This window comes from Marmota flaviventris, chromosome 11, assembly GCF_047511675.1.
Source record: "Marmota flaviventris isolate mMarFla1 chromosome 11, mMarFla1.hap1, whole genome shotgun sequence".
In the NCBI taxonomy this organism is placed as follows: Eukaryota; Metazoa; Chordata; class Mammalia; order Rodentia; family Sciuridae; genus Marmota; species Marmota flaviventris.
The window spans coordinates 896,382-906,997 of record NC_092508.1 but is presented as its reverse complement, the minus strand read 5'-3'; the positions used below and the strand labels follow the sequence as shown (position 1 = coordinate 906,997).

The following is a 10,616-nucleotide window of genomic DNA, read 5'->3' as shown; positions in this document are numbered from 1 at the left end:
GGCTGGGGACAGCTGTCTCTGCAGCAGCAGCAGCAGGTGAGGGTGGCCCCTGGGGACGTGTCTGCAGGCCGGTGTAGATGGCTGGGAGGAGATAGCCGCTGCCAGGTGAGGAGAAGGTCTGCAGGTGGGGCTGAGCACAGCAGGAGCGCGGTGACAGGCAGAGGGTGAATAGCTGAGCAGAAGCCAAGGCTTTGAAGTGAGTCAGTCCCCAGCTCCCAGGAATGTCACCGGCCCGCCCAGGGAGGGAGGCTGGGCCTCTCACTACTCTCCTCCCCGCCCCTCCCTCCAGACTACTCCCCAATCTCAGGACATCGCAGCCCATCTCGTCACAGTCAGGCTGAGTGTCCCCGGGAGGGGGCTGCATGTCCCCGGGAAGGGGCTGCATGTCCCCTGGAGGGGGCTGCGTTCCTGAGGTCTGTTTCCCCATCCAGCGCCAGGTGGCCCGGTACACACATCAGGCCTTCCCTGCCTCAACCTCTCTGCCAGGCTGGAAGGGACATAGGCATCATCAGGATCCAGATGAAAAGGGCCTCAGCCCACCCGGGCAGTGTCTCTACACGGTCCCCTCAAAACCTGTGCCCTGCTCAAACTCAGCAGCCCAGGTGTGACTCTGCATCCCCCTCTGCCATCGGCCACCAGCTTGGGATCCTGGGGCCACGAGGCCAGCAGCCCAGCCTTCCTCGGGGGACCAGCACCCACCTGGACTGGGAGCTGAGCTGCCTGGTGCTGGGGGACGCAGCCTGCTCGGAGCTCCGCCTCTGCCTGGAGAGCCTCCCTGACGGCCCCTCCACCCCCACACCTGCCCGGCACCTGCCCGCCTCCTCCTTGCACAGAGCTGGGCAAGTTTGGACCAGCCGGCAGGGCCACCCCCGCCACACTTGGTCCCCAGCTGGCCGTGTGCAAAGGCTGATCAGCAGCTGGGACCTCTGCAACAGTGACATGGAGACAGCCCCACACAAGCACTCGGGACACCACCCCCTGCAGGGGCCCCAGGTCAGACCTGAGGACGGCTCGGGGCAGGGACAGCCACTCCCTTCCTGGCATTTGGAACCCCTCTGAGGGCTGCAGCCCCATGAGCAGGTCCCTCCTCCCTCAGCCTGGCCCCTCCTGTCCCCCGAGGCGGCCCAGAGCACATCTACCCCACCCCAGGTGGCTGCTCTAGGACCCCCAAACACGGCAACTGCTGTGCCCACGGTCCATGATTCCACGGACTCTGGCCTGGGCCCTCCTGCAGAGCACTGGGGTCCAGCAGGCCTGGGTGGCCCTGTCCTGACCCTCAGCCTGGGCTGCAGGCCAGGGCAGCTCATGTCAGATTCGGAACTCACACGTCTGGGTCTCACCGACGTCTCCAGCTCTCTAGACAGGCTCAGGGCCGGCTCCCGGCTGCCCCAGTCCATCCAGATCACCCAGGGCTCTGAGACCTATCAAGAGCAGGGCCTAGCTCATCCCCTGCCACGGGTGAGCCGTGGCCATCGGGCACTGGGGCCCAGGGAGCTCACACACCAACTCCTCTCCAGTGACCTGGTGGACTCTGTCCTCCCGAGACCTCAGCTCACATCAGAGCCGTGAGGGCCAGGCCCTCTGATTGGGGATAGCTGGCCTCCTTGGTGTGTCCTGCAGCGGGGCACGTGCCTGTGCTCAGAGGGCACAACACTGGGAGATGACGGAGAGGGAAGGCCTGGAAAGCTGGACCTGGGCTCTGCACGGCCTTGCAGGGACACACAGGGGGATTGGCAGAGAGAGAAGGACAAGGGCTGGCCTCATTGGCCGGGAAGCCTTTGGCCACTAAGGTTCTTCAGAGGCCTGCAGCAGGACCCAAGCCCACCACCTGCGGACCCCAGGGCGGGCAGCGGGGTCAGGGATGGTGAGATGGGGGTCAGCATCGCAGGCAGAGCCGACAGGGTCCATGAGGGCCTTGAGGGCCCAGAACGCACACGTTGGTGCAGCGCAGGGACAGCAGCGTCCTGTAGCTCAGGAATTTCCAGTGTGCCTGGCGGGGAGGGAACACTGCAGCCGAACAGAGTCCACAGAGTGAGCCGGGTCTCAGAGGTGCCGGCCCTGCACCCCCTCACACCCCGCTTGCCTGGGGGACCAACCTGGTGGTCTTGGGGCTGGTCTGTGAGCTCTCTGGGCCGCTGCACGTCTCGCCACAGTGCGGTGGTCTTTATTTCCTGAGTGACTACTGGTATCAAGATATTCTCATGGTCCTACTGGCTTTCTGTGCATTTTCTTTGAAGATATGTGTAGCACGGTCTTTGCCCATTTAACTGGGTTGTTTTATTGTTGTTGAGTTGTAGGGATTCTTTACATATTCTGGATCTTAATCCTACCTAGAACAGACAAACTATTTGAGAATATTCTCTCACACAGTGTTGTGTCTTTTCACTTTCTGGATACTGTCCTTGGAGGTATCAAAACTTATAATTTCAATAAAGCTCAATTTATCTATTTTTTCTTCCACTGTCTGCACTTTTAGTATCATATCTAAAACATTGTGGCAAATCCGGGTGGTGAGACTCTTCCCGTCTGTTATCCTTCAGGAGTTGTATAGCTGTAGCTCTCACATTTAGGTCCTGGGGTAGGGTTTTAATGACTGGAGGCACAACCTTCTGCCCCAGGCAGCCCTCTGCCCCTTCCTTCTCTGTGGTCTTCAGAGACCGGGCGGCGGGGCAGGCAGGAGCCTGAGCCTTCTCAGAAGTCCTGCCCCAGGACCGTCCCCAGGGCCCACAATGGCAGCACTTGCCCTTCAGACAGGTCAATGTGGGGTGGGAAGGGCAAGTCCTCTCTTCCACCCCAGGAAACCTCTCGGGACCTGCGTCAGGCCAGAGCCCCAAACACAGCACCCGTGCCCAGCAGGCCTGTCCTCTGGGGACACCATAATACACCACTCCTGACCCCAAGCCTTTGGAGAGGGAAGTGACCTTGGGAGTCCCGTGAAATGCCCTGTGCTTCTCACGTGGAGGCACGAGCCCCACCCTGGCCCTCCAACAGCCTCTCCTCCTCAGTCAACAGCTGGGAATGAGGCCGTGCCACCCAGCCTGCTCTGTGCAGGGACCAAGAGGCTGACGTGTCTTCTGAGCACGGTTCACCTTGGGGGCAACTCTTGGGAAGAGGGAGGAGGCCCAAGGGAGTGCAGCGGCCTCTCTCTCAGCCGCACAGCCTCTAGGACTGCCCGTCCAGCCATAATCACTCTGGAATCTGACTAGCTTCCTGTCGCCGGCTCTGCTGGCCTCGTCACTCTGTGCCCTGGAGAGTTGCCTGGACTTCTGAGCCGACTGCTCACCGTGGGGCCGCAGCAATTGTGCATGAGGAGTGGCTCCCACAGGCCGCCAAGCTCAGCTGACCTGGTCATGGCCTCTGAGGGCTCTGTCCAAATGCATCTCCTGCAGGTGCCTTGAGTTGTCCCACACGTAGCCCTGTTCTGGATCCAGGTGTGGGCACCAGCTCAGCACAGCCAGGGGCCACCTGGTGCCAGGGCTGACCTCCCTGGCCATCAGCATCTCTGTGCCCAACACAAGCCACTGTGTCCCTGTGTCCCCGCAGAGTCCCAGCACTATCAGAACCATGGGTCAGCCTGTCTGCGGAGGTTCTTTCTCTGAGCAGAGCCCCTCGGGCAGCCTGCGGGTGGTCAGCCACAGGCAGGAGGGGAGGTCCCGAGCGAGGTGTGCGGTCGGCACCCGCGGTGACTTTCCATGCAGCACAGTGACTGGAGGGCGACAGAGTCACAGGCTACTCCACTTTGAGCAGCTGCAGTTCACTGACCACTTGTGGGTCACCCAGTACCACACTGGCAACCAGAGTCCTCTATTCCACTCCCCCCACAGAGGGTCTGACCCCCATGTCCACAGGGCTCCCAGGACTTCAGGAGTGCTGGAGGCACCTTGGGTGCCAGGGCAAGCTGCCCAGGGAGGTGCCCAGGCCATGTGTGGGTCTGCTAGTGTCTGAACCTGGAGCGCTGCTGGCCCAGAGGCACCGGGGCTAGAGGGACCAGCCAGGACTCCCAGAGACGGTCCCAGGAACCTTGGCCCCGATGCCCAGTGGGGCATATCTGGCCAGAGGCCCCACCTGCCCTTCACAGAGCACCTGACTGTGGCCTTTCAGGGTGAGGTGGGCAGGAGCTCTGGGGACACCAGGAGGAATCCAGGCATTCCCTGGGTTCTGCCTAAATCTGGGGTCAAAGGAAGTGGCCTGGCCTGCCGGCCCTCCTCGGCAGCAGGGGACAGACATCCTGACCCTCACCACCTGGTCCTGCCTGGCCTGGCCTGCCGGCCCTCTCCCACCCTGAGGGGTTGGCTCCAAGAACTCAGGTCTCTAGGCAGGGATGCCCCTCCCAGAGTCCCATGCACAGGCTGGCCGCTCTCTCAAAAGAGATGGCCACTGCTGATGCAGGGCCTGCTTCCAGGGGCTGCCCACTCCCAGGAGGGCTCCTGCCAGCAGCAGCCTGGCTCAGGGAGGCCCCAGCTTGGTGCGAGGAGCCCCTGACGGGAGTGAATGCGGGTGGGATGCCGGCCCACTGCCCACATGGCCGGGCCCAATCCTGCGGCCCAGGCTGGCGCCAGGGTGGTCTGCCAGGACACCGCAGGGGGCAGCAGGGCCACACCTTCCTCCTGTGCTCACCCCTGAGGCGCTGCCCTGCCCTGGCATCAGACCTTCTGCCCCACCCCGGCCGGGGCCCACTCCCTGGCAGCCCCTCACGACGTGGGTGAGCAGAGAGGAAAGCGACTTCCCCCACCAGGGTCAGGGTTGTGCAGGGGACAGGTCACCCTGGAAGGGCTCAGGGGGTGGGGGGGGCTCCGCAGGGGCTCGTCCAGGCACAGGGCTGGGAAGACAGGGCCCGCCCTGCTGCGTGGGCGGCTTCCCCCCCTCAGGCCTCAGCCCACCACGGAGACGGCCCGGCACTGCGGGTCAGCGGCCTGCCACACGCCCTGCACAGCTGCAGCGGGTGAGTCTAGATGACGGGACATGGTCTGGGAGCTAGCTGCCCTTGGGAGTGCGGCCGCACGGCCTCCTCCTGGAGTGACCGGGAGGTCTGGGCAGAGGCCAGCCCTCCTGGTGTGTGGCTTAGGAGGAGAGCTTCACGCCAGGTCTCCAGGAGACACTTCCACCAACAGCTTCCCTGATCCCCACGACAACAACGAGTCCCGCTCCTGTTTCCAGGGAAACCCGGCCCTCAGCGTCCTGCTGCCACGGCAACACCCATGGCTCGGTGGCTCTGTGGTCTCTCCAAGGCCGGGCAGCGGGCTCCCGGCTCAGAGAGCTCGGCACCGCGGGGCGCTGCAGGGCTGTGGGGCCGGGTGCTGTGAGCCGCCTTTCTCTGAGGTCCTGCAGTCTGGACAGCCATGAGTTCCTCCTCCAGCGAGCCTGGCCGTGGGGACCCCGCTGAGCAGTCCCCACTGGGGCTGGACACGGTGATCCAGGTCAGTGAGAGCAGGTCCCCACTGGCTGGGACCCTGAACAGACGGGGGCAGCTGTGCCTCCCTGACTCCCAGGGACGCTTTCCACATGCTCCTGGGCTCAGCTCGAACGTGAGCACACACGCAGAAATGCGCAGGGCGCGCTCTCTCCCTCTCTCCCTCTCTGTCTCACACACACACACACACACACACACACACACACGGACCAGGGACGTGCTGGGTACACTCAGAGGAGGAGACGGCCCAGCGGCCAGCCCCCCTGCTCCTGGCTGCAGGAGCTCGGTCAGCCCCTGAGCCTCGGGCCTGCAGTCTGCACGCTGCAGCGGGGGGACAGAGGCCTGCTGACCTTCCGGGCAGTCTGCTTCACTGTGGCCAAGGGCAGGGGCCAGGCAGCTTTCCTTGGAGGGTGTCGCCGTCTTTCTCAGGGGGTCCCCAGTATCTAGTCTGCAACCTCCAGGAGCTCTGTTTCTGTTGGTCTTCAAGGCAGGAACCACTCCCCATGTCCCTCTCCCCTCCACTCGTGCGTGGAGAGCCGCCACTGCCCGCTTCTGCGCCCCTCCCCCAGCCTCACACACCCAGCCTCCACGATGCTGCCTCCACCTGGTTCTGGTGACTAAGGCCAGCAGTCCCTGGCCCTGGGGCTCCAGTGCCCCTGAGATGGACCAGCTGACTCAGAGTCCTCCGACCCTGAGAGCCACCCTGCAGGGGTGACATGCCCTCAATCAGCAACATAAGTCCCCTGCAAAGATAATCGCACACAGGTGGTGCCAGGTGGCTAATGACACGGTGGCGTCATGGTGCCCACAAACACTCACACAGAGGAGCCCACACAGGGACAGAACACAGCCCTGCAGAATGTCTGAGTCAGGTGACACAGACAACTAGAAGAGTGCCCTGGGTGGGACTTGCAACTGGAGGCCACGCTCTCCAGCTCCATGGGGCCCCGGGGCGGGGAGGCCACGCTCTCCAGCTCCATGGGGCCCCGGGGCGGGGAGGCCACGCTGTCCAGCTCCATGGGGCCCCAGGGGCAAGGCCACGCTCTCCAGCTCCATGGGGTCCCGGGGCGGGGAGGCCACGCTGTCTAGCTCCATGGGGCCCCGGGGCGGGGAGGCCACGCTGTCCAGCTCCATGGGGCCTCGGGGCGGGGAGGCCACGCTGTCTAGCTCCACGGGAACCCAGGGGCGAGGCCACGCTGTCCAGCTCCATGGGGCCCCGGGATGGGGAGGCCACGCTGTCTAGCTCCATGGGGCCCCGGGGCGGGGAGGCCACGCTCTCCAGCTCCATGGGGCCCCGGGGTGGGGAGGCCACGCTGTCCAGCTCCATGGGGCCCCAGGGGGGAGGCCACGCTGTCCAGCTCCATGGGAACCCAGGGGCGAGGCCACGCTGTCCAGCTCCATGGGGCCTCGGGGTAATGAGGATGAAGAGAGGTGGCCAGCCAGGACAGTCCTTCAGCTCCTGTGTGGGCTTCACTGCCCCTCTGGGAGCTGGGGAAACTGAGGCTGGAGGCTTGCCATGGCCAATGGCTTGAGGGAGAAATCCAGGTCGATGCCTGATGACCTGGGTCCTAGTCCTTGGCAATGGGGCAGGGGCGCCTCTCTCTGCCCACTGTGCCTGGCAGCAGCCATCTGGAGCCAGACAGAGCCTGGTGGCGTCTGCTCTGCCCGCCGCCCCGCCGGCACCTGGCGCTCACACCGCGGAGATTGAGATCTGGAAGCAATTACCCAGGTGAGCAGGCAGCAGGTGGGCGCCACCAGATGCCCAGATAGGCCCAGGCAGACGGGTCGGCAGGGCCACAGGCCCTGAGCCCTGCAGCTGCCCGGAGAAGGGCTCCTCCCAGGGAAGAACTGGACTCCTGAGAGGCACCCCTTTTCACTTCTGCTCAGTCACTTATTGGTCCCTTTATACTACGTGTGCCTCCAATTTTATCACGTGGTTATTCTTCCTTTTAATTCCTTGTGTTTGGTGCTCATCTAAGTCTTGAGGTGTGTGCTTGGCGGTGGGCCTGCAGTCTTGTTTTCCTTTGTCATGCTGGCAGTGCTGACATTCGTATGGTGTGACACTTGCCGCTTAACCACTGTTCAGCGAGTCTGTGGCACTCAGGGCCCTCATGCTACTAAGTGACCCCACACGACCCACCCCAGCACGTTCCTCTCCCCTCCTGGCCCGTGGCCACCACCCCACCTCCAGGGCTGACTGCTCTTGGCTCGTGTGAGTGGGCGTCCATGCTCTCGTCTCTCTGACTGGCCTGTCCACTGAGCGGTGTCCTGTGCTGCACCCTCAGCCTTGGTCAGAATCTCCTTTTTGAGGTGAATCACACTCCACCGTGCAGGTGGGCCACACTCTGTGCACTGTCCTTCCGTCAGTGGGTCCTGGGCTGCACCCACCTGCCGGTGACTTGAACAGAGACCCCGTCCACAGGGTAGGCACAGCTATCAGCCTCTGGTTTTGTCTGGGGATTCACACCTGAAGGGACATTGCTGGGTCACATGGTGACTGGGTGCACTGGTGAGGGGCCACCACTCTGCTTGGTTGCAGCTCCAAGGGTCACCTGCTATCCGTGTGTCCTCTGAGTGAGGCTCACTGTGGGAACTGGCTTTGCCCACACCACCCCTGACGCCAAATGTGTGGATTCTGACCTCCAGCTCTGCCTACCCCCGGGAGTCCTCCGAGTCAGCTCGTCACCCTACCCAGTGCTGGCACTGCCCCACAGGCAAGGACGCAACCCCACAAGACTGTCCCTCTTCAAATGCCACTCCCAAGACTAGCTGCCCTCTGACCTCCAAGTGGCCACACTCCGCCCTCAGTCTAGTAGCTCGCCTGCTCAGCTCCCAGAACCCAGGATGCTTCACTTACTCCCTTATGAGGTACTTAAGGGACAGTCTCAGGCCCTGGAGCAGATGCCCAGGGCCAGGTGTCTGGGAGGGGAGCCAGCTTGCCCCTAGGGTCACTCTCAGGCCCAGAGGCCCTCCCACCTACTTGCTAGTGTTCTCAGGAGTTCCACGGATTAGCTTACTGGCCCCCGGTGACCGGCTCAGGCGCAGCTCCCCAGAGGCCTTGGTGCTTGGGCTGAATGCTCCACCACCCTAGTCCTGCCCTGGTCATTCTGCCAACCAGCCCCACTCTGGGGGTCTCTACCCCCCCACACACACACACTTATTAGCATACAGAAGACTATCACTCAGCTCAGGAGACCCCAAGGGTAATTGTCCTGAGGCAGGTGTCCTGGTCCACCAGGATGGGAGCTGTGAATGGTCAAGAGAGGCCCGGCCAGGGGCCAGCCTCCCAGCCCCTGCACTCACAGTGCCCCAGGGAAGGGCCTGCCGCCCATCTCCAGGTCTCCTGGACACAGTGGTGGTGGGCTCAGCAGGCCAGCCACAACCTTCCCCTCGGGACCTTGCCCTGTCCTCCGCAGTCCTCCATGAACACCCACGGCCTTCGGAGTTGCTCCAGCTCTCTCCCCTGTCAGGCCACCGCTCCCTCTGCTCCCTCCTCCCCAGGAGGCCCCGGTGCTTCCACTGCCGAGGACTAGGCCCTCTGGCTGTGGGACTCTCACCGACCTGCCCCTCCTGAGCCCGTGTGTCAGGGGCCCAGGAGAAGCAAGCCGCAGCCTGGCCCTCCTGCACATTCCTGGCCAGGAGGCATTTTGCAGTTAGTGATTCATACCTTGGGCCTTCCAGCTGGGCTGTCAGTCATTTGGGCCTTGAATGAGTCTGGGCCTGTTGGCATGCCCAGCACTGAGCAGGCGCACGGCCCCCTCCACCTGCCACACCTGCTTCAAGCCCAGCCCCCAGGCTGTAGGAGGCCCCTGGGTTTGCTGTGAGAGGAGGGAGGACACCCCAGGAAGCCTGCTCCTGCCTGAGCAGGGTTGGGAGAGGCAGAGCCCAGCCTCACCACCCAGGACACCTCTTTTCTAAGAAAGCAGAGTGCCTCCTGCCTGGGCACGCTGCAGAGGGCCACCCTGGGCCAGGACGGCAGCAGGTCTCCAGCAGGCTCTTGGTGGGTCAGAGCCACCGGGCCTCCCCGGGGCCATAGACACAACTGCCGTGCACAGGGCAGGAGAGCAGCAGTCCAGCTGTCTGTCCACGCACCACCATGGGCATGTGGGAGCCTAGGAACGGAGTCCCAGCCTTACCAGGCACTTCTGAGCAGGTGACCTCAAGCAAGTCCTGACCTCACTGGCTTCCTTTCCCCACCCAGGAGGACGAGCTTTTGGCTCAGGTCGAGATCGGGGGTGTGAAAATGTCTGCCGGTGGGAAATATTAAAACCTGGAATCACCTCCCTGCCCCATGCATGGTCACCAGTGTCATTGTCCTCAGGCAGCTGTAGCCCTGAGCCCAGCCTGGACTCCCAGGGGCCCCAGGGGCAGCCCCCCTGCAGTGCCCCAAGCAGCCACACAGGGGCGCTGTTGGAGCTTGGTGGCCTAGCAGCAGTTCCACCCCTTCAGGCGGAGGGGCCAGGGACGCCCCCTGCGCTCCACCCTCTGCTCTGCCATCCCAGTCCTGCTCCTGCAGCTGGAGGGGGGGCCAGAGTTGGTGACCTGGTTGTGTTGGGGCTGCCCACTGGACAGCCCTTTTCCCTCAGTGATCTTTACAGCGTTCAGTGCCTGGCTCGCTGTTGCTGGCCGCCCGGGGGTGTCCACCACCCCAGGGGTGTCCCTCCTTCAGAGCCCAGGCCGGGGTTCTCAGCACAAGCTGTCTGCCTGCCCCTGCCCTGAGCAGGCGGTGGAGGGCTCACTGGATGCTTGACAGGTTCTGTTACCGGGGCCTCTACGGGGGCTTCCTCTTTCCTCTGTGCCCTGCACCCTGCCACATGAAGACCCTTGTGGGTCCTCAGAGGAGCAGCCCTGTGCTTCTGGGACTGACAGCTGCCCAGAGGGGTCGTCCCGTGGGTGGTAGGGCTTCGTGTGCACTGACTTTGCAGCGCCCTAGGCTCCACTGGGGAGCAGCGGCCAGCCCAGCTCTCTCTGCCTCAAATCACCTGCACCTCCAATCACTACCCACCCCTGCAGGGTCCAGGTTCTCTCCCCAGCACACCTGGGGTGAAAGGTGCTGGGCCCACCTGCGGGACAGCCTGTGCACACCAACCCCACTGAGCCCCACCCCTGGGGAGCGACTGGGCTCTGCCCCAGTGAGGTGCACTGGGGGCTGTGACCCTGACCCACCCAGACCTGCCTGAGGAGCCCACCCTGCCACTGGGCAGGA

The 10,616-nt window shown here is 63.6% G+C and overlaps 1 protein-coding gene across 1 annotated transcript in view; it reads left to right on the top strand.

Moving 5' to 3' along the window:
- The first annotated feature begins 5,339 nt into the window (after positions 1-5,339).
- Positions 5,340-10,616, top strand: part of Crocc2 (ciliary rootlet coiled-coil, rootletin family member 2) — a 60,277-nt gene continuing 55,000 nt past the window's right edge. The window contains 1 exon segment of the mRNA XM_071619418.1: positions 5,340-5,417. Within this exon segment, the coding sequence (XP_071475519.1) occupies positions 5,340-5,417 (78 nt within the window).